This window comes from Mycteria americana, chromosome 8, assembly GCF_035582795.1.
Source record: "Mycteria americana isolate JAX WOST 10 ecotype Jacksonville Zoo and Gardens chromosome 8, USCA_MyAme_1.0, whole genome shotgun sequence".
Classification (NCBI taxonomy): domain Eukaryota; kingdom Metazoa; phylum Chordata; class Aves; order Ciconiiformes; family Ciconiidae; genus Mycteria; species Mycteria americana.
In genome coordinates this window covers 49,127,783-49,150,719 of record NC_134372.1, presented here as the reverse complement: position 1 = coordinate 49,150,719, position 22,937 = coordinate 49,127,783, and the positions used below count along the sequence as shown (strand labels likewise).

Sequence of the window (22,937 nt, the reverse complement as noted above, 5' to 3'; positions counted from 1 at the left end):
CGACCAGGGACACACACCTCGGCAGCTGCTTATCCTTTATTGCACAAGAAGTCGGCGTCGCTGAGGCAGGATGGTGCAGTACAAAACTATCCGGTTGCCAGTCAAAAGCTATTGCAGTGTCTTGTATCCATAGACTTCCTTTATGTACAGCTATGTACACCAAGGCTCGCGCGGGTCTGTCTCCCCGGTGCACGGTGGCAGGGGGGCAGCAGTGGAGGTGGCATCTGGGCAAGGGGCAGAGGCCTGATCCTGCCCTCACCAGCAGCTCCGGGAGCTCCTGCCACCAGCCCGGCCGGCGGCAGAGGAAACACAGGGAGTTTGGGCCGAACCCACGACCCAAGCAAAGGCCGGATGTGCTGCAAGCGTGACCGGAGTCCCCGCGGCTGCTGCAGAGCACCAGCTCTGAGCACCACACCGCTTAAATATCAACTACTACAGTACCGGGGCCACACGCTTGCAAATCAAAACACGCAACGGGCATGGCTGGCCAGGACCTGGGTCTTGGGTCCCCCGTGGGCAGCCACGGGTCTGCTGTGGGAAGGGGCTGTCCCGGCCCTCGCGTGGTGCATCGGCCCCAGTGGCCTCGACTGGGGGTTCCCCGTTACCTTTGCTGGGTGCAGGATAGGGCCCAAAAGCGACCTGAGAGTCGGTTCGAGAGCCATTTCCCCTCCTCAGCTGCATGTATTAAAACGCCATGAGAAGGCAGAAAACACTAGGGGGAAAAAGAGCCTGTGCTGAAACCAGATCTCGTTTAACCGTGTCTGCGAGGGGGGACCAGGGAGCCTCGGTGCACCGCGCGCTGCCTGCCGAGGCCCAGGGCTTCGCCCTGTCCCCTCTGTGCCAGCCCGCGCCCCTCACGAGCTGAGCGGAGCCAGGCTTTTGCGTCCGCCTCCCCGTCACACCTCGAATTTGTTTGAGGAGGGAAACGTGGACCCGTTTCCCCCAGGGCTGCATTAGTGCAGATCTCGCACAGGAACAAGAGCAACAGCGTCCGCAGCTGCCTGCGCACCATCCCGCGGAGAGGGCTCGGCGCTGGGCTCTGCGGGTGCCGGCAGGCAGGACCTCGCGGCCGGCAGCGCTCCAGGGCCCTCCCCGCCCCGGGAAAGCACCAAAGCTCCATCACTCCTGTCCAAATCCTTCCGTCTCCTCAATCGCATAAAGCAGCTTCTCCTTCAGCTGTTCGTAGCTCTTGTAGGGAGGGAGATCCAGACGGTTAAAGCTGGCGAGACAGCAGAGCCCGTGAATAGCGCTGCAATCCCAACTCTCCTCCCCGCTGCAGGGTCCCCTCCGGCCTCGGCCGCGCACAGCAGCTGCGGTAAGATGCACGGCCAGGAATGGCAGCTACATCCTGTGGGAACGCGGGCGGAGGGGACGGAGCGCGCCCGGGGCCCCACGCAGCCCCGCAGAGACTGCCAGCGGTTGTCCCCGTGGGCTCCTAACGGGGCCAAGGAGAAATGACTTACCATGTATGGCTCCGAGGCAGCCACGTCTCTTTGCCAACTTTATCGATGCAGAATTTCTGGGGCCCGTTGCTGCCTGTTAATGATGAGCACAGCAAATCTCATTACATGACCAGGAGCTGAAAAAGAAAACCCTCCAACGCGCTGTTAGCCAGCAGGCCACACCGTCACACGCCCTTATCCTAGACGCACATCGGGGCATAAATCCATAGCAGCACTCACTGCCCGTTCTGACGCCTTTGCAGAGAGAATGTACAAAAAACGAGGAAGGAGAAAGCTGAAAAGCACATTCACAGCGTAGAGAGACAACGGCGTGGCTTCTAAGCAGGATGGTTAAATAGCAAGTGCTAAAATGCGTTTATCCGTAGACCTGCAGGACTGAGCGGGTCCATCCGAGAGTTTTAAAGGAGCTGGCTCAGGAAGTCTGAGTCACTGAGGTCGCTTTTTAACAGATCGTGAATGCTGGAGAGGTTCCAGGGGGCTGGAAAAAAGCTAACATGCCAGCAAGAATAAACCAGCAGGCTAAGTTAGCTGGTTAGCTTGACACAGATTCCAGGAAAGTAAGGGAAAGGCTGGTACAGGCCCCAAAAAGTAGCAAATTGAAGGATGAATGCAGAATAATGCCGCACTGTGGTTTTCTGGAAAAGGGATTTCGTCGCATAAAAATCAAAATTAAATCAAAAACCAAATCTCATTCAAAATGAGATTACAAACTGGACTGACAACGTTAACTGTGGCGGCACAGTTCATGGCTAAGGAATTTGTCTGCGCATGGCACGCCACCGGATTAAATCGCCATGCTCAGACATCGCAGCTGCTCCTCTGCTTACGTGCTGTGGGCTGTCTTGAAGTCTGCGATGGGGACGTGGTCAGCCAGGTCCCACCCGCCAGCCCCCGCGCACGGCCGCCGCCCCGGCTCGCCTCCCCAGGACCCCCGCTCAAGCCGAGCGCCTGGGAACACGCACCGATGAGCTCCGCGAACCCCCCGACGGGCAGGCGGCAGGTCCCCGTCACGAACTGCAGCAGCCGGATCCTCTTCTCGTTGTCCATCTCTTTAACCACCTACGACAAGAAGGTGGCAGCAGAGTGGGATCCCCATCACCCCCGAGCTCGCAGCCCGGCCGGGCCTGGGGCACCGTCCTGCAGCACGGCTCCTGCCATGAACACCCCACGCCCTCCGGCCAGCCGGGCTCGGACACAGCCCAGGGCAGGGCAGCACGCCGGGCACGCGGTCCAGCCCTCGCCTCCAGTCCCGCATCCTCGGGGACGAGTGCATCCCGAGGGGCCTGCGGGGAGCAGCTCTGCCCAGCCTTGCCCTCCTTCAGAGCCATTTTTGACCCCCTTTCTCCTGGCCAGCACAGAGCAGCACCGCCTGAACTGGCGCAGCTCTATTACATGTCACCCCCTTCTGTCATCCTGCCCGAGAGCAGCAGCTATTGCTAGAAGCACGCTGACCACTAAGTGCTGCCTGCTGTCCTTGGCGGCGGCACCGGGGCCTCTGCCAGCCACAGCCAAAAGCTTCTTGCTGAACACGTGCTCGCGGTTGTAGTTCGTTCTTCCTGACAGCCTGCGAGGCTGCCTGCCCCAGGCCAGCCCTGCCTGCCCCGGGCCTCGGGCAGGGGATGATCCCCGGGCTGTGGAGCAGGTCGGAGGTGCCGCCAGCGCTGGGACTGACCTGCCAGAACCACTGGATCTGTTTGCTGTTCTTGGTGTAGTGCCGGTAGATGGTGTTCTTCTGCCAGTCGTTCATGTCGATCTCCTGCATGCCGCACAGCATCAGCTGGGGACAGGGAACAGTCAGCAGGGGGACAGAAACAGGGCCCTGCGCCCGCGCTTCAGAGCACCGACTCCTCCGGTGCCGGGCTTCACAAGGCACAGGCTCCAGCGCGGGGCAGCGGAGGTGTCTGGGAGGAATTCCTCACCTCCAGCAAGATGGTTTCTTGCGAACAGATCCAACAAGCCACCCCACAGACCCAGCCACCTGGGGCGGTGGTACCCCCGTCAGCAGAGCCGAGGGACAGAGGGTGCGAGCAGAGCCTGCGCACTCTGCCATCACCGCGTGCCGTTCCCGGGGCAGCACGCGGCAGGGTGGGAAGCACCGGTACCTCCACGTCCCCGTCCCAGCACAGGCGCCAGCTCACCTCCAGCTCCTTCTCGTCGAAGTACCGCAGCCACTCCAGCGGCACCACCTCGTTGAAGCCGTCCAGGAAAGCCTTGGTCTGCTCCTCCACACCCCGCGTGAACCTCCAGTCCGTCAGCAGCCTGGGAAGGCAGACGGCGGTCGGCAGGCAGCCAGCGCCGCTGGCCCGGCACGGGGAACCCCCACACCATCCCTCCCGCCAGCGGGGAGGGCCCTGGGAGCCGCAGGAGTGCGTGGGGAGGGGGAACGTGGCTCCTGCGAATCACCAGGGCTCCCCTCAATTCCCACCAGTGGGTTTCTCTGCCTCCAAACCCCTGAGCACAGACCAGCAGCCTTCGGGAGGGTCGAGGGGTGCAAACCACGTCCCCTGGCCAGAGCCTACTGTCAGCAGGAGGAGACGGCCCTGGCAGCCCCCAGCCAGCCCAGCAGTGGACAGGCAGAGTGAGCAGCCACAGGACAGGGAGAGAAGTCTCACCCTCTCTCCCCTCTCCTCTTTCCTGAAAGTACTGGCAACTGCCCAGCCAGCAGCAAGCCAGACCGCAGCGGAGCTCGGCCGACCGCGCCAGCCCATACTTGTCACAGGCCACGTAGCCCGGGGAAGCGGCCACGTCCCAAGCCCCACGTTCCCACCCCAGAACTGCCCTGCAGCCAGCGGGGGTAGGGACCCGGCAGGGGCCGCAGGATGGCCGCTCACATGATGTACTCCTCCTTGTTCTCCTCCGTCACTCGGATGCTCTCGCCACCCTCCTTCAGCTCGTGGGTGGTCACCTTGCCCAGGATCTCCATGTCCTGGATGAAGTACAGCTCCAGGCCGCACTCCTCCAGGCTGTTCTCCCTGCGGGAGGACACTGGGATGTGGTTTCCGACAGAGGCACCCGGCGGCAGCGAGGGGCGGTGGGGAGGAGCGCTGCCGCCACTGCAGCAGATGGGCCCCGGGCCGGGAGGGAGCAGGGGCACTCACTTGGTCCAGACGATGGAGTTGTAAAACTCGGGGTCGATCGATTCCAGGTCCTTCAGCGTGGGCCGCTTGTTCAGCATCCGCTTGTAGAAGGGCAGGGTGAAACCGGTATCGATGAACTTCCCATGATACAGAGCCTGCGGCGGGGAGATAACGCCGGGTCACGGGGGACCCCAGGACAGACCCGCGGGGCGAGACAGTGCTGCAGCACTGGGGCGGCCGTGGGGCGAAAGGGAATCGCTCCCGGGTCCCAGAGCTGCGGCACTCGCTCCCGGCCAGCGAACGCGGTGGGGAGGAGCGGGCTCCCCCCGACAGCGCTGCCCGGGGGCGGCTTGCCCGGTGCGGGGTGTGCTCGCAGCCCCTCTCCCCTCCCCACCACAAATTCCACCGCGTCTCCTTCTCCCCTCGCAGCTCTATTAAGAGCACTTGTTTAAACAGAGCTGTGCTGCGGCTTCCCTGAATCCCTGGCTTCCAGGAGCCCCAAGGCAAAGGCAGCCAAAAATAATGCAGACGCTTGTCTAGAACGGCCCAGCGGTGAGTAATAGTCTGGGGTTTTATTGGTATCCTGCAACGCGCAGGGCAGGGCAAGGCAGGACAGAGCGGGGACCCGAGCAGCGCGCAGCCGCCTCCCGCGCGCACCTCGCAGGGCCACGGGCCGGGGACCCTTCCCCAAGCTCGGGGAGCTCCTGGCAGCCCCCCTGGTAGCCCAGGCCTGGGCGACCTGCGACACGTTGGCCTTGGGGAACGCGAGACGCACGGGAGGAGCCGCTCTGGGGCTTGGGCAGCTGGAAAATCTCACACTGCTAGGGCTAAAAATAGTCCCCAGAGCTGCGGACCCGACAGCACCTGGGGTGGCAGCCAAAGACCTGGAGCCATCCCCGCGGCACGGCCCCTGGGAAACCAGGTCCCCTCCGGCCCCACGGCCATTCCTCGGATTTAAAATGCATCGCCCCGCAGCCTGGCCCGCAGCCCCCCCTCGACGGCCCGTCTCCCACGGACTCGCACCCGAGCGAGACGGGGCTTAAGGAGGGCGACAGTGCCGAGCCGAGCAGGGCCACGGCGTGCGGAGCTGCCCCTCGCCCCGCTGACCACCCCCGTCCCCTGCAAGGCCCCTGCTCCGCGGGGGGACACAAAGGAAGAGTCTTGTCTTGTCCCGTCGCCTCCCCAGCCCCTCTCACCCCGACAGCCCGGGCTCTTACCATGGCGATGAAGCGGCCGATGAAGCGGAAGTAGGTGAGGTGGTCGGGGTTGATGGAGGAGGCAGGGTTGATCTGCAGGCAGTAGTTGTTCTTGCCGGCGTACTCGAAGAGGCAGTACATGGGGTTGAGCACCTCGTGGGACAGGAGGAAGAACCACTCCCTGGGGCGAGAGGAAGGGGCGGCGCGGTGACAAGCGGCTCGAGGAGCCGGGGTGCCCGAGGGCTGCACGGGGAGGCTGCGCCCCGGCAGAGGGGACGGCCACGCGCCTCCACGGCACACCCCGCACAAACCGGGTGCCCGTCTCCTCGGGGTGCCGGTGGAAGCGTTGGGCCCCGGTGTGACTTGGCGAGGGCGTCCTCCACCCCAGGGCTGCTGTGCGTGGTTTGTGAAGGGCTTCTGGAGACACCAGCAAGAAGCACCCCGGTTTTCCGGAGGCCCTGCTCGGAGCACCGGGGATCCCGGCAGGCACCAGACAGCTCAGTCCCACCCAGGCTGTCGCACACCTACGCGCGCGCGCTGTTGCGCACACGCCCCCGCAGCCTCCCCGCACAGGCTCCCCCGGGAGCCCCACCCCGAGCTCAAAGCAGCGCAGGACGGGTGCCGTCCTGGCTCTGCTCCCCCGGCCGCGCAGGGAGATGGGAGTCCTCGGACGCAGAGGCAGCCCCGGCATCCCGTCCGTGGTTCTACCCTGTGGTAGAACAGCATGACGTAACCTACCATAGGGTAAAACCACTGGCAGGACACAGAGAGAGGCGGAGAGCAGGAGCCCCTGCACCGGAGCCAGGGGCAGCGGCACCATGAAGGAGGAGCGGGCAAGAGCACGGCAGCACGAATGCCGGGGCAGCGGCAGGCGGGGGAAGCGTTAGCCCAGCACCAAGGCAGACGCCCCAAGTGAGCCGGCGGGGGCTGACGGGGACACGGGACCCCGCTCCGGCCGAGACGCAGCCCGTGCTCTGCGGTAACACCATCCGCGGGGCAGGCAGTGGGAGGCTGCAGCACACCACGTCTGCCCCGGCACACACCGACTGTCCCGGGAAACACCAGGGCCTGTTGGCCGCGAAGGTGGGCTGCGGGGAGAAGAGGCCGCTCGACCCATTGCCCCCACGCCCCGGGGGCGGCGGGAGAGCCCCAGCTGGGCTCCCAGCCCCGAGCCCCCTCTGTGCCAGGGACAGGCTGCTGCGATGCTTTCAGGGTGTTCCACGATTCCTAAAACTCACACTGCGAACACCCCTGGGCTCCTCCGCCCACGCAGGCGCTGCAGAAAGGCTGGGGACCCCGAGTGCAGCTGCCGGACGGACTCCCCTGCCTGCGCTGCCCGTCAGGGATTCACGCCGCAGGCAGGGCACAGCCCCGTTCAGCAGCAGGCGCACGGTCCGGCACGCCGGCGCTCACCTAGCGATGCCGCCATAGTCCAGGCCCTCCTCTCCTCGCATGATGATGTACAAGCGGCGCCGCAGGTCGTACGGCTTCATGTTCATGATCTGGGGAGAAGCAAGGGGAAGCGTCACCGCGGGCTGGTGCGAGGGCTGGCTCCACACCTCCCCGGGCTCCGCAGTCCCAGCACCTCCTCACCTGCTGGAAGGAGTCCTCAAAGAGCGTCTGTCGGGAAACGCTGATCTTCACGTGGCTGGGCAACGCGTTCGACTACGAGCAAGCCAGAGACGGAAGGCTTTGTGCAGGCTGGCACAGCGGCTCTCCTCGCCCGCGCCTGCCCACGGGGTCAGGCTGTCCACGCACCCATCCGGCCCTGCGGCTCAGCAGCCCCCAAGCTGTCGGGCCCCTCCGGCCGCTCTACTCACGTGGCAGAGGAAGCGGAACTGGTGGTACTTCCAGCGAAAGCTCCGGTCGTACGCCCCCGGGGAGCCACCCTGCTTGCTCCTGCAAAAGCAGCACGGGCCTTGGTTCAGCATCCCCGCCTGCCCTGGCGCAAGCTGCCTGGCCCCAGCAGCCTCATCGCCTGCCAGGCGGGACGGAGATCTCTGGGGCGCAGTTCACCTCCGCCAGAGCCAAGCGCAAGGCCCTAAACCCACCTCTCGGTGCCTTTGCAACAAAGCTGACTCACTTCCCCCACCCCGTGTCGCGAGCACGGGAAGGCACGAGCTGCGAGCAGGCAGCTCGAGTCCCCGCTCCCAGCGTGCGGCCCAGCTGCAGGGCGAGGGGCCCGGCCCAAAAGCGCTTACCCAGACTCAAATCCGGGGCGCGGGTCCTTGAAGGTGGTGGTGCGAGTGTTGTGGTCCACGAAGTAGCGCACGCCCTCATTCGTGTACTTCATCTCCCAGCCGGGCGGCAGCGGCGGCTCCTGGATCATCCTGCCGACAAGGAAGGGGTCACCGGGCAGGCACCTCGGGCATCTCGCCCTGAACTGCGGCCCTCCGAATGGCTGCCCCTGGGGACCACCTTCAATTTGCAGCTCCATGCCAGGCAAAAAGGGAGGATTTATGGTATGGGATGAGCAAGCACTCGCCTGCCCGCCGAGACAGAAGCGCTGCCCGGGCTGCACGCTTGGCCACAGCCAGGACCAGCCACAGCTACGGCTTTGCTCTCTGTCTGCGGGAGAGGTGGTCTCAGGGGAGACCTGGGCCAGGTCTCTGGAGAGCTGCAACCCAGAGCCCTCAGGAGCCCAAGCAGAGCCCTGCGGGAAGGTGACAGGGTGAGAAGAAAGCACCTCTTTCTGCCCAGTCTTCCCCATCGCCCACTCCTGGGGATTTCCTCATCTCTCCCCTCAGCTCCCGCAAGCCGGAGAGCTGTCCCGCAATGCCAACCCTCCCGGGCTCCAGCGCTGCCCGCAGCTCTCAGTGCCTTCAGCTCCCCAGTGGTGCAGCTTGCAGGACCCTCTGGGGGCTCGGGCCCCCGGCACGGCCAGCTCAGCACTCGGTAGCCCGTCGCACAGACCTTCTGAAACCGCAAGCATCCTCCCTGCTCTCCCCGCAGGCTGCCTACCCCTGCGTGCGAGGGTCTTCCCACTGGGTGGTCCGGGTGTTGTGGTTCACGTAATACACTCGCCCATTGTCCTGTCTCTTCTCTAAGAGAAAAGGGAGAGGAAGCGTTAGCTGGAGCATCCTGGCCAGCGCTGACCCGCAGTCCTGGGAACAGCCCTCCCCTTCTCAGCTCAGGAGAAGTTTGTTGACTCCCCGTCCCACCTCCCCGCCGGCACTGCCCCAGCTCGTTTGGAAAAGACAGGATTAAAAAAAAAAAAAAAAAAAAAAGCTACATTTCTTCTACGTGCACAGGCCGGCTTCCTCCAGTGCCCCCAAGGCCAGAGTGCAGGGAGGTGCCTCGGCCGAGTCTGGCCCCGCCAAGGCGCTGCCAGGCTGGCACAAGAGGCGTGCTCGGCCACGCACCTCGCCGGGCAGGCGGCACACGCGCCCTCCTCGGACACGCGGCGCTCCGCAAGCGCGGCATCCCTCCAGGCAGATCTGCGGGTGCTTTCCCAAACGCATCCGAACTCCCCGCGTGGCCCTGCTGCCGGTGCACAGCTCGTGCTCCCAGCGCGCGCTGCACACGCGTGCACGCCCCCACCTCCTCCTGTCGCGCATAAAACAAGCACGCCGCTCACACCAGCACCGCTGCGCGACCCCCCTCCGCGCCCGCAGCCTCACACGTCGTCGCACAGGAGCCTCCCCGCGCACGCTCCCCCCCCGCACGCCGCACGCTTCCCCGGGCACCCCCTTCCCGACGCTATTCGCACGCTCGGAACAGAACAGCAAGCGTCTCCCGGCCGTGGCTGGGCACCACGAGCCCCGGCCCGGTGGGGATCCTGCACCCGCTCCCCTCTTCACCAGCCCCCGGGCGCCTGCACCCACCCCACGCACCCCCTCTCGTCCCGCCCGCACGCCTGCCGACGCCGCTCTGCCTCTCGCCAGCCACCCCGCCGCGCACGCCCACGCACGCTCGCTGCCTCCCCGCCGACACGCGTGCCCCACACGCAACACACCTCCTCCCTCCACGTGCCTGCGTCATTCCCCGCACGCACAGCCCTGCTCCATGCCGGCAGGGACGCCCTGCACGCACGCTCCCCTGTCACCTCCCGGCCACCGCAGCCCCCCTCGCTGCGTCTCACTCCCGGACGGCAGGAAGCAGCCCCCAGGCCGTGGCTCCGGCTGACCCCGCGTACAATGAGCGGGACCGCATCCATCCTGGGGACCCCATCCATGCCGGAGACCCCCGCCCCAGGGTGCTCGGCCCCACGCAGAGCTGTGCCTCCCCCCGCTCTGCCCAGCCGACGCTGGGGACGGGGCCCCTCTCCTCCCAGGCCAGGGCTCACCTCGCTGATGCAGCAGGGGGGCCACCCAGCATGGCATCAAGGGCTCCAGCACCGTCCCCATCGAGACCCTGCCCTTGGAGACCCCCTTAGCAGCCGGGGCCTCCTCCTGCCCTCCCTGCCTACCTGGCACAGCACAGCCCATCTGCACCCACAAGCACCCCCGCCTGCCCTCTCCAGGGATGCTCTTGCCATGGAGAGGGGGTCTCTCTGCCCTGGGGACGGCACAGGGACCTTTCAAAACACCCCGGCACACGATGCTTCGGCCACGGGGACAGGACAGCCGGCCCTGCTCCTGCCAGCTCCCAGCTCCGCTGCGGACCGGGGCAGAGCATCCCGGGAGGCACGCAGGGCAACAGGACGGATTCCTGCTCGGCAGAGGAGGGGTCTGGGGACGAGCGAGGAGTTGGATTCCCAGCCTCTCCCCCCGTCCAAAAGAACAACCACAAGCACTTCTGCATTCAGTAGCTGAGAGAGACTGGGAACTCCTCCAGAAAAAGGGGGGGAAAAAGGAAGAAAAGCTGGATTTCAAATCCCAGATCGTGCTAATCACAGGCAGACTCAGCCCCACATGCAGCAGAGCGCAGGAACGCTGGCTCCCCAGCCACCGCCCCCATTAATGCCAGGGACAGGAGCGAAGGAGCTGCTGACAGCACCGTCCTCCCCGTGGGGTGGGCAGGGTCCCGCTCCGGCTGACGGAGGAGCATCCCGGGCAGGCTGCCTGGCGAGCGCGGCGGCAGGCAGGTAAGGCGGCTCAGTACTTACCCCAGCCAGGAGGAAGGGGACCGAGAGGATCATTGTCAGACGGAGCGCCGGATGACTAGAGACAACAGAGAGGGCAAAAACACAAAATAAAAACCAGGGCAGGGACGCCTGCGAAGAGCAAAGTGTGGAGGTGAGCTGTGCTCCGGGTGTGTGCCCTGCTCCCGCTTGCCTCCCCTTGGCTCGCAGCTCCCAGAGAACTAAAAAAAAAAAAAAAAAAAAACCCAACCAAAAAAAACAACCTTGCACACTCAAGGGGGGTTAAAAAAAAAAAAAGGGCAAAAAAAAAAAAAAAGCACAAACTAAACAGGCTGGGGCAGCCAAGGGGGCGGCGGGGCAGGGGCCGTGCCGCACGGAGGGGAGCGGGACAGCGCGGCAGGGTCCAGATGTGCGCGGCTGCTGGGCTCCCGCCGGCCGTCCCCAGCAGATACACCTCCAGCCTCCTCCAAGAACCACACACAAGAGGGGAAAAAATATCGCAGGCCTTTCCAATGAAATCATTCCCACAAGCCCTGTCCACGCCCAGCGCTTCCTGGCGGGCCAGCGGCCCCCTCCTCCCCGGGCCGGGCAATGGGGCGCGGGGATGCTCTCGCACTGAGGCCGCATTCATCCCGCGCAGACGGGCGGCTCCGCACCCCGCCGCCCCCCCCAGCAGGTTGGGGGCCACCGCACAAAGCACCTTTCTTCTTCACCGGGGCGGGTGCTGAGCTGGCGGCCGTCACCCAGCCTGAACCGGGGGATGCTCCGGGACGGGGGGGAGCAGGCTGGCGAAGCCAGCCTGCTCCCCCCCGTCCCGGAGCATCCCCCGGTATGCGTGAGCCCCCCGTCTCCACCTCCGCTGGAGGTCCCTGGGGATGGAGACACAGCCCCCACAGTCGGGGGTCCGGGGGAGAAGCTGGCCTGCGAGTGCTTTTACTGGTTAAATAAGAAACGCGTTGTTACCGAAAAGGCATTTTCATTGCACCTCCTGAAACCCAGCTGCTGGAGAGGGGCTGACGTCCCAGGCCCGGGGAGCGGAGTCAGCCCGGGCTCAGGAAATGCCACCCGCAGCCAGACCCGTCCCTCCCGCCCGGGAACAGGAGGCAGCCCCAGGCCCAGGCATGGCTGCTATTCAGGGTGCCAGGGCCCCCCACTCCGAGACAGGCACCAGCACTCGGGGCTCCCCATGGCAGCCCAGCACCCCGGGGATGTCCCGGGGCACATCAGGGACGGGGCTGGCACAGTCCGTGCCTCTCCGAGCTTCGCCTCTTGTACCTGACCCCACATGCCAGGGCTGGGGCAGGCTCCGCTCCCTCCCTGCCCAGAGACGCAGCTGAGTCACGTCCAGAGGTATCACCTCGCTGTGACCTAAAAATAAGTAATTAAAACTAACGAGGCAGCGAGACACAAGAGCCCGGGCAGAGCTCCGGGGAGCCGGCCCTCCTGCAGCTCCTGGGAACACCCTGGCCCCTCGTGTCGGCAAGACCCCTCGGTGCAAGGGGTGCTGTGCGCGGGGAGCCCTGCGGCACCGAGGTGCCTGCTGGCAGAGCGGTCCCCGGCTGCACCCCGGCCCCTGAGCCGCGGCTTCCCCCACGGGCTGTGCCGAGAGGGCTCCGCATCGCCCAGGGCTGCCGCGCCGCTCGTCACCTCCCCACCTTCCTCTCCCGGCGAGGAGGGCAGGCGGATGCTGGAGACGGGAGGGCAAGGCAAAGCAGAAAGCCCCTGCGGGGAAGGAGGCAGAGCGGGAGCCATCGCCGCTGGCAGCAGAGAGCTTGAAACAAAAAGTACAATCGTTTCATCAGGCTAAATTTGGAGCACGAGTCCCTCCCTCTGCACTCCGCAGAGCCTGGCCAGGGCGAGTCGCGCAGCACTGGAGCGGCTCCAAGGCTGGCGCTGGCAGAGCCACGAGCGAGCGACGGGCCTGGAGCCCCGTTCGGCCTCCGGTGGAAGCCCCCTCCCGCACGCCCCTCCACAGCGGTCCTGCGAACGGCGTGCTGAGGAGCACGGGCGGGCGGAGGGCAGCAGAGCCGTGACGGTCCAGCTCCTGCCACGAGGCGTGGAAGGGCTGGCGAGCTGTCCGGGGAGAGAGGGGCAAGGGGAGGAAAGGGGCAGAGCGGCTTCCCGCACCCCCAGGGAGCGGCCCTGGTTGCGTCTCACGCAGAGCGGCACCGGAGGATGGGCTCTGCACCCCCCTCCCAGAGAGCATCCGAGCTCCTCGCCGGAGCACAGAGCTTTCACCAGCGCTAGCAGCGCTGCTGGGACACGTCAGCCTCCTGGCTTTCTCCGAGAGGAGCTAAACGTCAACGGGAAGTTGGTCACCCTGCTCTGCCCACCTTCGCTCCACACCTGCCCCGCCAGACCTCCCCACCTTCTGGCAAGAGCCGTGTTTTACACTGCGGCACAGCCTCTGCGAGGCACGTGGCCGGCTGACGGCGGAGAGCACTGGGACATCGCCGCTCTGGGAGACGGAAACGCTCCAGCCTGGCTCTTCCCCAAGCACCGCTCACCCTGCAGCGCAACAGCCGCCAGCACGGTCCTGGCTATCAGAGGGTGCTCGCCACTGCTGGAGGCCGGGTCCCGGCTCCAGCAGCAAGGGCAAGACCAGGACAAGAGTGGTCTCTGCCCCGGAGCTATTGCTCTGCGAGGCTGTTGAGAGATCGTTCCCTGAGCGAGGAAACGCAGCTACTCAGCTCAAACCAGGAACGAGGGGAAGAAGCTGAGAAAGCAGGAGGAAGCTCCCCGAGCCCAGCAGCGCTCGTTCCCTGCGCTCTCTGGTCCCCCGGCCCTTGCAGCCCTCACTACGCCAGCACTCGTACCCTGGGCCTGCAGCTACTGCTGCTGACTCCTGCTGCCACCCAGGACCCATCTCGCTGTCCTCAGTCCAACAGAGACTTGTGGAGGGACGAGCTCAGCCCCGAGGGCCTCCCCTCCTGCTACAGACCAGGCTCCTACAGCTTCCTCAGCGTATGCCCAGCTCCAACAGCACGCAGCAAGTCCTGCAAGCCGCGCAGGTAAGCGGCGAGGCTTGGCTGACAGGAGCCGTGGGAGAAAGTGCGTGCCTAGCCACGCTGGCACGGAAGGGACGCCGGGGACAGGCTGCTGAGGACACCTCCCCCCACACCTCAGGGCCACACAAGCTGTTTTATAAAAAGAACGTTACTCCCACGGTGTTCTCTGCACGCAGCAGAGGAGCTCGTGGGCTCTCCTGTCCGAGCGCTGCTCTGCGGAGCTCGCCGAGCCGACAGACCCCACGCAGCCCAGCGAGCACCTCCCCACGCTCAGGGTCTCCCAGGGCAGCCCAGGTGAGACCAGCGGGAGAGCCGGGCGAGACCTCCACCACCGCAGCCCCCGGCTCTCACCTGGTACAGGAATCTTTGGCTGAACTGCTGCATGGCTCCTTGGAGCTGGTTTCGCTGGGACTGCCACTGCTCATAGTTCCTGACGTACTCAGCCGTGGGGCGCTGCCACGTGGTGGTCCGGGTGTTGTGGTCCACGTAGTAATACCTGCCTCGAGGATCCACGCGCTTCTCCCACCTGGAAACACCAGAGGAAGATGTCACTGCCTGTCCTCAGACAGCTCGGCGGGTCCTGCTGGCTGGTGCCTCCAGCTGCCATGCGGCAACTCAATGCTAACGCTGGTGCGGAGGCAGCAGAAAGAAGCCCCGGAGACGTCGGGAGGCACAGCAGAAGACACACACCATAGTCCTACACCGAGGAACTTCCCATCGCCCTCGCCCAAGGGCTGCCTCCGGGGTCTGGATGTGCAGCAGCAGCTTGAGAACACCCAGCTGCTCCCCCAGAACGTGCTGAAAGGGCGACCGGGAGGAGCACTGGGTTATGAGCCACTTCCCCAGCTGCCACGCTCCCCTTGTGTTCCCCATGCAGCGGCTCGGCAGAGGATTTGTGGCCGAGTTCTGCCTCTCAGAAAGGCAGGAGAGAAAAACGGCTCATAGTGCTCTGAGGGAGAAATAGCCGAGAGCTGCTGGGGCTCGAGGTCCAGCTATGAAGACTGATTTTTCATTTCACTCTGAAACGTTTCACTCTGAAACTTTCGTTTCACTACCGGTAACTTCAGACACTTGCGCTCTGGCTCCTCTCACAAGACTAAGATACCCTTTAACACAAGGGCTCCATTCCCAGCTCCAGCATAACCACTAGTTTCACAGCTGAAGGGGTTCTTTTGGACAAAGATCCACCAGAAGGAAATACAACAGACTAGCAAGACTTGAAGCACCTCCCTGCAAGGGCACACAAAGCCTAGATGGGACGCCTAGACACTAGCAGAGTTCGCACCAGGATGCCGTAAGCATTCCTCCAAGACAGCTGACCTCCGACAGAGGCAAGGCACTGGGCTGGAGACCTGCGCAGGAGGGAAGGAGCACAGCCGGGGTACTCCAAACCTACCTTTCCAGTTAACAGCCTCCCTCTGTTAACACCAGACAGATTTCAAGCTGTTGTAGGATCAGAAAGCGGCTGCAGAGATCACAGCTTAACTGAAGGTAGTGTGTGCCCACAGGAACCTGGAGGCTCCCGTGGAGGAAAACAGGACCAGTTTGTATTTCACTTTCACACATTACGCTGGTGGTTAAAGCACGCTTCAGTCGTTCCAGCCTTGAGCAAACTCAGTCTAGAGAACGACAACAGTTTGGCTGTAGCGACTTCTCTGCTTTTAGGAGCACAAAGAGGTGAGAATTCAACAAGCTTCTGGAAAGCACGTGGCCCCCAGGGCTGTGTACAGCCTTTATGACCTGAAGACTGTTTACTCCCGCAAATGAAAGCATGGCCCTCCTGGACGTGAGTTTTGCGGAGCGCTTCCTGCAGGTCTCACGGAGCTGAGCAGCAGCATCTTCTCGAGCACAAGCAGACCCCAGCGTGGCTGAGGACGTAAGAGGGCCCTCAGAGAGAGTCCAGGGCCCAGCTCCAGGTTCGGGGCACACTGAGTGTGCCTGTTTCTGCTCACCACGAGCCCAGTCCTCATCTAGAAGCATCTGTTTTTCCAGGTGATGTGAGGCCCACCCCCTCCCTTCTCCTGGTCCTTGGGGAGACTTTGCTGGCACCCTGTCCCAAAGGCCACCCCTCTGCTCTGCCCACAAGTGGCTGTGCTGCTGCTCGAGCGTTCAGTGATTTCCACGGACTGTTTAAAAAATAATCCTCTAACAGAGGTCAAAACGCAACAGATTGGAAAGCTTTTTCCTTTTTACAAATGCTGGAAAGACCTTTCTGAGGATACAGGGTGTGCTTTCAGGCCAGCAAACACTTGGTCATCTCACCCCATTTGTTTTTAGGAATGAAAAGACCTTCCTGCTAGCAGTCCACTTCTCCCCTTTTGTGCAGACTCCTGTGCATCTGGTACAACAAGGTAGTTCAGTACGCGAGACGCCGGCTGCCCCCAGAGCCCCTTACCCTGGAGGAAGAGGTCTCTCCCACGTGGTGGTCTTGTTGTTATGGTCTACATAGTAGACTCTACCATTAGGCAGCTCTCGCTGTTCCCACCTGCAAGGGGGGAAAAAAAAAAAAAAAAAATCATGAGACAGTTGATACTTGCTCACACAGAGACCGAACCCTGGCTGAGGTGGAGCTACCAAAACAAACTGCCCCCTGCGATGCCAGCCAGAGCGGCGTGCCTCCCGCTGCAGGGCTCCCCGGGCGCCTGCCGCACCGCACGCCGCTCCAGGGCCAGCTGGGAGAGCAGCACCCCTCAGGAGAGGACGCGGAGGAAACCCGAGGCAGACGAGACGGCGCCTGTCCTCTCCTCAAACACGGAGGTGAAGCGAAGGGGTTCAGCTGGAACAAGCAACGTGGATCCAGCAGCCTCGGCCCCTGCACCCGGAGGGCAGCGAGAGCCGAAGCCTTGCTACGCGTAGGACCAAGAGACTTCGCAGGCACCTTCGTCTACTTTAAATCGTGCCCGAACAGCCTCCCTAGGAAAGCTGTCTGCATGTGTGCCCGTGGACTCGGACTGTAGCTGTGCAGCCAAGCCTCCCCCACAGATCAGCGAGCTGTGAATAATTAATAATGACCTTATTACCCAGAACGTCCAGAGAGCTGCATCTGGTGGATTAGCAAGCCTGCGTCCTCGCGCTGCTTGGCTACAGTGCGCTAACCACCTTTATTTAAAATAAAGGCTGACAGCAGGTCTACATGGCAGTTGCTTGGCTTGCTAGATCAAGACGATCAGAGACGTGCCAAAGCAGTCTGCTTTCTGAAAACAGGCATAATTTGGAGCATAAATTCCTAATTTCCTCCAGAAAGCAGGAGGGTCGGCATAAGATTTCACACAGGGTCAGTTTTATGTCCTGTGAGTTTTTGATGTAGTTTTTGTTTGGTTTCTCTTAATATGTCTTTAAAGGGGAGCCTTTGAGGTTGGGCTGGGGCTGAATTTTCTCCTTGGCAGCCCTCCTGCTCACTGCTGACAGATACTGCTTAAAAACATCGCGTGGCCACAGGGCACTCGGTTCGGAGGTGGTCCCTAAGGGGAGCCGGTGCGATAGGGAGGCCTGGCTTTACACGGCTACACTGAAAACCATTCTTTGCCTTAATTCATTCATGAAAGTTTATGCCCTGGCAAAGGGAAAAGCTCCGAGGAGCACCGTGCTTTCCTGTCAGCTTTTGATCTGCAACAGAGAGCGGCGAGCCGGCAGCTGCTGACAGATAAAGTGTTCTCCTGCCACACTTCTGCTCCCACAGGTCTCCCTCCCGATTCAATCTTCAGTCTTAATTAATCATCACAAAAAGCCCTAGGAAATTAATATACCAGCTTCTGTTGTGACAGCAAGGGAACAAATCCGGGCTTGCAGAAAGCAAGAAGCCCTTAAGGAGGAGACGCACTGAGTGCCAATGCCCCATCGCCCGGGCTCACGCCGTCCCCGCTCGTCCTCAAGCCTCCCCAGGGGACAATGAAGCCACCAAATGGTGACCTCATCCGCAACCACAGATCTGCTCCGACCACAGGTCGCGTGCATCACAGCCTCGAGACCGCTCTCGAAAGAGGTGGGAAGGCAGAAACGGGGAGAGCTTCAGCCGCGTTTGCAAGCCCCGGCAGCGTGCCGTCAACTGGGGACCCCACCGGTCCAGCAGCCATGCGGGCAGCCTGAAAAACCTCTGCCCTGGGCGAAAGGCAATCTTGCACTCTGAGATAAGAGTCAGTTCCCCGAAAGCAGGAGGGGAACGTGAATGCCAGGCTCAGGATTTAGCAGAGAGATTGTCTAACCCAAATCCGAGCTGTTGGCTTCGCTCCTATGGGCTTCTCAAAAGCACTGTCAGCTTAATGCATACGCAGAGGCCAGGTAAGATCTGCAGATAAAAGCTACCAGTCAGCAGCACTGCATCTTTCTCATCCCCAGAACAGACCCAGGGACACCAGTGGTTATCACTACCCGGTGCTGCCTGCGATCGGGAAGTCTTTGTCTCTCCGTCCGGCAGTCAGCCCTTTTCCTGGGCTACCCCCGGGCAGCGCTGGGCGTTGTCAGAGGGGAAACGCCACGAGTTTCCTGTTCACTAGCGATGAACTCGGTGCTTCACGAGCACCAGGACAGCTGAAAGATTGAAATCTCTGAAGAGAAAATCAGCATAGCTGGGATTTCTTGAAGACACAAGCACGTCCACCCCATGAGACGGACAGCAGAAGGTCCCTGGGCACCTTCAGGGAGAAGGCAGGGCTGTGGAAGTGCCGCTGGCTGGAGAGCTGCCCACTGCAGGCAGAGCTTTGGGAAGCCCCTTCCTAGGCTCGCACTGCGGGCGCTTCAGATCCCCACCAGCAACCAGATAGGGACCTGGCACACGGCTCAGGTGGAGGAACGCTATTCGCAAACAAAACTGCAAGGCACAACTCCACTCGTGAGACTTTGCAGGAGGCGGCATCCTGCAAAAACCCTTTAAGCATCGTCTTTCCAAGGTCAGTTGTACGTCACAGCCTCCTTTGGGCGGATCTAGAGACCGCAGCGCCACTCGCTTACAGCGAGGACAACCCCAGCCAGCTGTCCCACCCGTTCTGCCCACGCTGACACGGGGTGCTTCAGAGACGTACGGGACCTCAGCCTTGCGCGCACAGAACCAGTGGTGCCAGCAGTCGTTACTGGAGTGGACGGGTCCTCCAGACGCATTAACGGGTTCTCCGATCGATGTGCCTCTGAGGACTTGCAAGGCCTTTACGACAAGAGGCTCTCAAGCCCCCAGGTACCATTTCTGTGGCTGTAGAGACCAGAAACCCCACGATGAGGACTCCTCGAGGGCAGAGGTTTTCTGGATCCCTCAGATACCCCTCTGGGTGCCCTCGTGATTGCAAAGAGCCATGCAGGACTGGGGAGAGCTGCTGGTGGCAGCTGATTTACGTCCACTGTCCCCGTCTCACACCCTATACAAACAGGTGACAAGTTCACACGCTCCTCAGGTCAGCAGCTCCCTGGTGATCTGAAATGTAAATTTGCTGAGGGCTGCCTCGCCCTCCGAACAGCAAACCACCGCCGTCGAACAGCAAGCTGCGACGAACTGTTATCGTTCCTGACACACAGCAATGGCCTCAGAAACAGGGGCACTGGGGGCAACCCATCCTTGCTCAGACCACCCTGCCCAGCTCTTCACAGGCTTCAGCCTTTTCGAGCTTCCCTGCATCCCGTCTGCCACCCTGCAAGGGACAGCTCAGGGAGACGCACGACAACGGGCTCTTCCTGCGGGGACCCGACGTCCGGCTGCCGTTCCTCCCCCGTGCCCGCTGCCACATCGCCACCAGCAAGGACGACCAGCGGCTTAGCAAGCGCTAGGCGGTGGGAGCTCTCACCCACGCGCACCACCGCTGCAAGCACGAAGCGCGCGACGTGTCAGCCCCCGCTAGCTCCCCTCCGACTGCCCGCAAGGCTTGCGACGGCAGTGGATACAGGGAGCCACGGACGGTGTGAAGTGGCAGTGCTGAGGCAACCCTGCAGTCCAAACAAAACGCCCTCCTTATGTAAGAAACCACAGCCCCATGCCTTCTGCCAGGCAGCATAATGTACCTCTTTGTACGGGCGAGACAGCGCTGTGTATACACACCGCGCTAACGACCGTCTGTCCCCCGCGCAGGATCATCACTGATAGGAACCAGATGCAGGAGCCAGCAGCTCTTGTGCCCTCCCCCCTTTCGCTATCCGTCCGCTTGGGAACCCCTACGTGAGAACCAGGACCCCGCGCCGAAGGCCTCGAGAGCTGTGACCGGCCGCTCCTGTGCCACACACGCTCCTCGGCTTTGCAAGGAAACGTGCTCTGCCCAAGCCAGGAGGATGTGAAGGAGGTTCTAGGCACCGTCAGGGCTGGAATTATTCAGAACACCTTCCAGCACCCTCCAGCCCCTAGAACAGACTCCTGGTTGTGTGAGAGATGCCTCTGTGCCCGCCACATCTGGTGCAGATGTTCAGAGACAGCGATCCGAGCAGAATAAATAGCTCCGAATCCCCACATGAACCCAGCCGCTCTCGACTCCATCTGCACGCAGCCCGGCGCAAGCAGGGAGGCCGGGGCTCAGCGCACCCACCAGCATGCAGCTAGGAAAACCTGCCGCCCCTCCAGAGGCTGAAGGGAAGCCGAGCGCGAGCGCTCTCCACGCTCCCACGGATGAAAGGAGACTCTTGGAGAATGAGGCAGGGCTCCTGCGGAAAGCAGGAGGGACAAGACAGTGTCAGAGCGACCGGCAGCTCGGCAGGGGATGTCGCTCCTGCAAGCGGCGAAGCAAGAGCGATCGCTCGGGGGCTCTGCAGCGCGCTCTGCACGGCCATCCCTGCCGAAGCCAGGCCAGCGAGGGGCTATCCTGCACCGCTTTCTGCGGAGCACGCTGCCGCCAGAGCTGAAGCGGCCTGGTTTCGTCTGCATCCCTTCTGCCTGAGACATCGCTGCCTCCACCAGCCCAGCCAGCTGCATCCCCATCTCCCAAGCTGGGCCCCAAACCACTAGTCAAACCAACACCCTGGCGTGGTGAGCCAGCCAAAAATCAGCTGCCCTAGATCAGGTCTCAGGAGATCCCCAGGAGCTCATTTATGCCACCCCAGGGCCACAGTGTTTTGTGCAATCCCCGTTTAGCAAATCCCTGTTAGCCCAGAACCTGGTCTGGCTGCTCTCAGGGCAGGGCTTGCACCACAGAGACCTCAACGGACTCAATTCTCCACTCTCCTTCACCTGGGAAGACACTTGGTCTTCACCTGACCGAGCAGGTCAGCTCCTATCCAAGCCAGCCCAGCACGAGCGCGTAACTCGCACAGCACACGCAAGAGGGTTGCTGCCCTCTTTCTCCCCTACCGATCCTTCGGTCAGGACAGGGAGGGACAGATACACAACGTGCTCATCAAAGGTGTCTCCAGAGATCCAAATTCCACAAGCTCAGCTCGGAGGACAGCTCGCTACACCTTCGCTGCTCTTCTCCAGACATCTCCCAAAGTGCAGCAGTTTTATCCTCCTCCCCGCTCCGACATGCATGATTTTCTGTTGCGTGAGCACTGCGGGGAGACAGGCGCAGGGAGGACACGGGCCACCCTTCCACCCGGCTGGACCAGGTAAACGCAAGTCTGGCGTGTCTTAGAAAGCAGGGCTCGCAACCCCCCCGAGCCTCCGGAAACCCTCATCGTGAGATACCTGCAGGCTCCTCTCCGCCCCGGGAAAGGAACAGCAACCTGTTTCCACCTGGGGCCGTGCAGAGGTGGAGAAAAGGAGACCTTCAGTCTACCTGGTAGGAGCAGAAAGGGGCATAAGCTCTGGCTGGAATAAAGACCTTTTTCAGAGCACTGGACTTTTCCAGCTGCCTGGAAACAGGAAGCGCCCAAGCCGGAGAACAGAAACCCTCACACACCCCGCATAAAGGCACACTGAGCCGTTAACCCTAATTACCTGTGACTGACACACGAGCGAGGCCCTGACCTTCCAGGCATCGCCTCAGCCAAAGGAAAATAAACAGCTCCCTTCATACGAAACACAAGCCATTTTCAACCCCCCCCCCTCGCCACTTGGCGTTTTCAGTCCAGAATTAAAGGTGTCTGAAATACAAGGGGAGAACGACCCAGCTGCAGCGGGAAGGGGGGCTGAGCCCAGAGCCTGCCCGCCGCCCCGGCAAGAGCCAGCGAGCCCACTGGCACGGCTCCGCCAGCCCCAGCTCTCCTCCCAGCCCCTTCCCCACGTCCCACAGAGGAGGAGGATGCGGAGCATCCAGGCCAGGGAGACGAACGGCGCAGCTACGCGAGGGTCCTGCCCGCCTCCGCCCAGCAGCGGCCAATGCCTCCTCGGTGTCTCTGGAGCACACGTTCGTGCCCTCCCGCTCAGAGGGAGCTCCCTGGAAATCCACGCTCACCGCCTCACGCGTTTTCCTCTGACTGATCCCTTCAGCGGCCCCGGGAGAGCAGAGGACTCTGCTGCTCCCCTGGGCACGGACACCGAGAGGCTGCTCGCTGCAGAGATGCGATTCGCTGTTTATTACCCCAGAGCAGACACAGATCAGACCCCAGCCCAGAGGAGGAGAGAGGAGTCCCCGGCACAGTCACAGGCCAGGCGGCTCAGCCTAGGGAGGACAGGCTGTGCCAGGGCAGCGGGGGCACAGGGATCCCTGACGGGCGCTCCCAGGCCCCCTTTGCTCTGCTGAGCACCAACATTTCCACCAACTCCTGGTGCAGCACAGCCTCTTCCCTCAAACATCCTCTTCTTCCAGCACACAGCAGTGCCCCGGTTCGTCATGTCCCCTCAGCCGTCCTTCTAGGGCCGTGCCTCCCTCCCCGAGGGCCACAGGCACTCCGTTGTGCTGGCTCTGTCGGGGGAAGGAAAGTCGCAAGCAGGAGGCAGAGCTTACCCGGGGGGCAGAGCATCCAGGGCTAGCACCGCTGCCCGGGCCGGCGGGGCACTGGAGCCGGAGGCCGCCTCCTCTGCCTCTCCGGAGCCGGTCAGGGCAGGAGCGACGGAGCTGTCAGCCGCACTCGACGCCGCCACGGTCGGTACGGTCGTTCCCGCTGCCGGCCTTTCCTCTTCGATGTCCGCAGCACCCGCTGCGTCTCCGTTCACTGGAAAGGCAGAGGGCAGAGACGTTAGCACCCAGAAAGGGTAACGGCTGTGGATCTGCCCCAGCCACGCAGCCCTGGAAGGAGAGCACGTGGTGGGTGGCAGCCGCTACCACCCAAGCACGGGACTCACGGTGCTCCCAGCCTGCAGCAAAGGCAGCACCTCCTTCACCCAG

General features: G+C 62.7%; 1 protein-coding gene across 4 annotated transcripts in view; it reads right to left on the bottom strand.

Moving 5' to 3' along the window:
• The window catches only part of WWP2 (WW domain containing E3 ubiquitin protein ligase 2), a 43,875-nt gene continuing 20,938 nt past the window's right edge, over positions 1 to 22,937 (bottom strand). For 2 of the 4 annotated variants that reach the window (XM_075511161.1, XM_075511162.1), the window contains exons 8-24: positions 22,557 to 22,764; positions 16,163 to 16,252; positions 14,119 to 14,293; positions 10,784 to 10,838; positions 8,698 to 8,779; positions 7,938 to 8,066; positions 7,557 to 7,635; positions 7,330 to 7,401; positions 7,150 to 7,238; positions 5,758 to 5,917; positions 4,562 to 4,695; positions 4,295 to 4,435; positions 3,602 to 3,722; positions 3,136 to 3,240; positions 2,426 to 2,522; positions 1,464 to 1,536; positions 1 to 1,219 (exon numbers count right to left, since the gene is read on the bottom strand). In XM_075511161.1, coding sequence (XP_075367276.1) covers positions 1,120 to 1,219; positions 1,464 to 1,536; positions 2,426 to 2,522; positions 3,136 to 3,240; positions 3,602 to 3,722; positions 4,295 to 4,435; positions 4,562 to 4,695; positions 5,758 to 5,917; positions 7,150 to 7,238; positions 7,330 to 7,401; positions 7,557 to 7,635; positions 7,938 to 8,066; positions 8,698 to 8,779; positions 10,784 to 10,838; positions 14,119 to 14,293; positions 16,163 to 16,252; positions 22,557 to 22,764 — 1,910 coding nt within the window. In that variant the 3' untranslated portion in view covers positions 1 to 1,119. Of the gene's footprint in view, positions 1,220 to 1,463; positions 1,537 to 2,425; positions 2,523 to 3,135; positions 3,241 to 3,601; positions 3,723 to 4,294; positions 4,436 to 4,561; positions 4,696 to 5,757; positions 5,918 to 7,149; positions 7,239 to 7,329; positions 7,402 to 7,556; positions 7,636 to 7,937; positions 8,067 to 8,697; positions 8,780 to 9,098; positions 9,232 to 9,560; positions 9,580 to 10,783; positions 10,839 to 14,118; positions 14,294 to 16,162; positions 16,253 to 22,556; positions 22,765 to 22,937 lie in introns of those variants that run through there. The other 2 variants (XM_075511164.1, XM_075511163.1) reach the window with 2 other exon arrangements.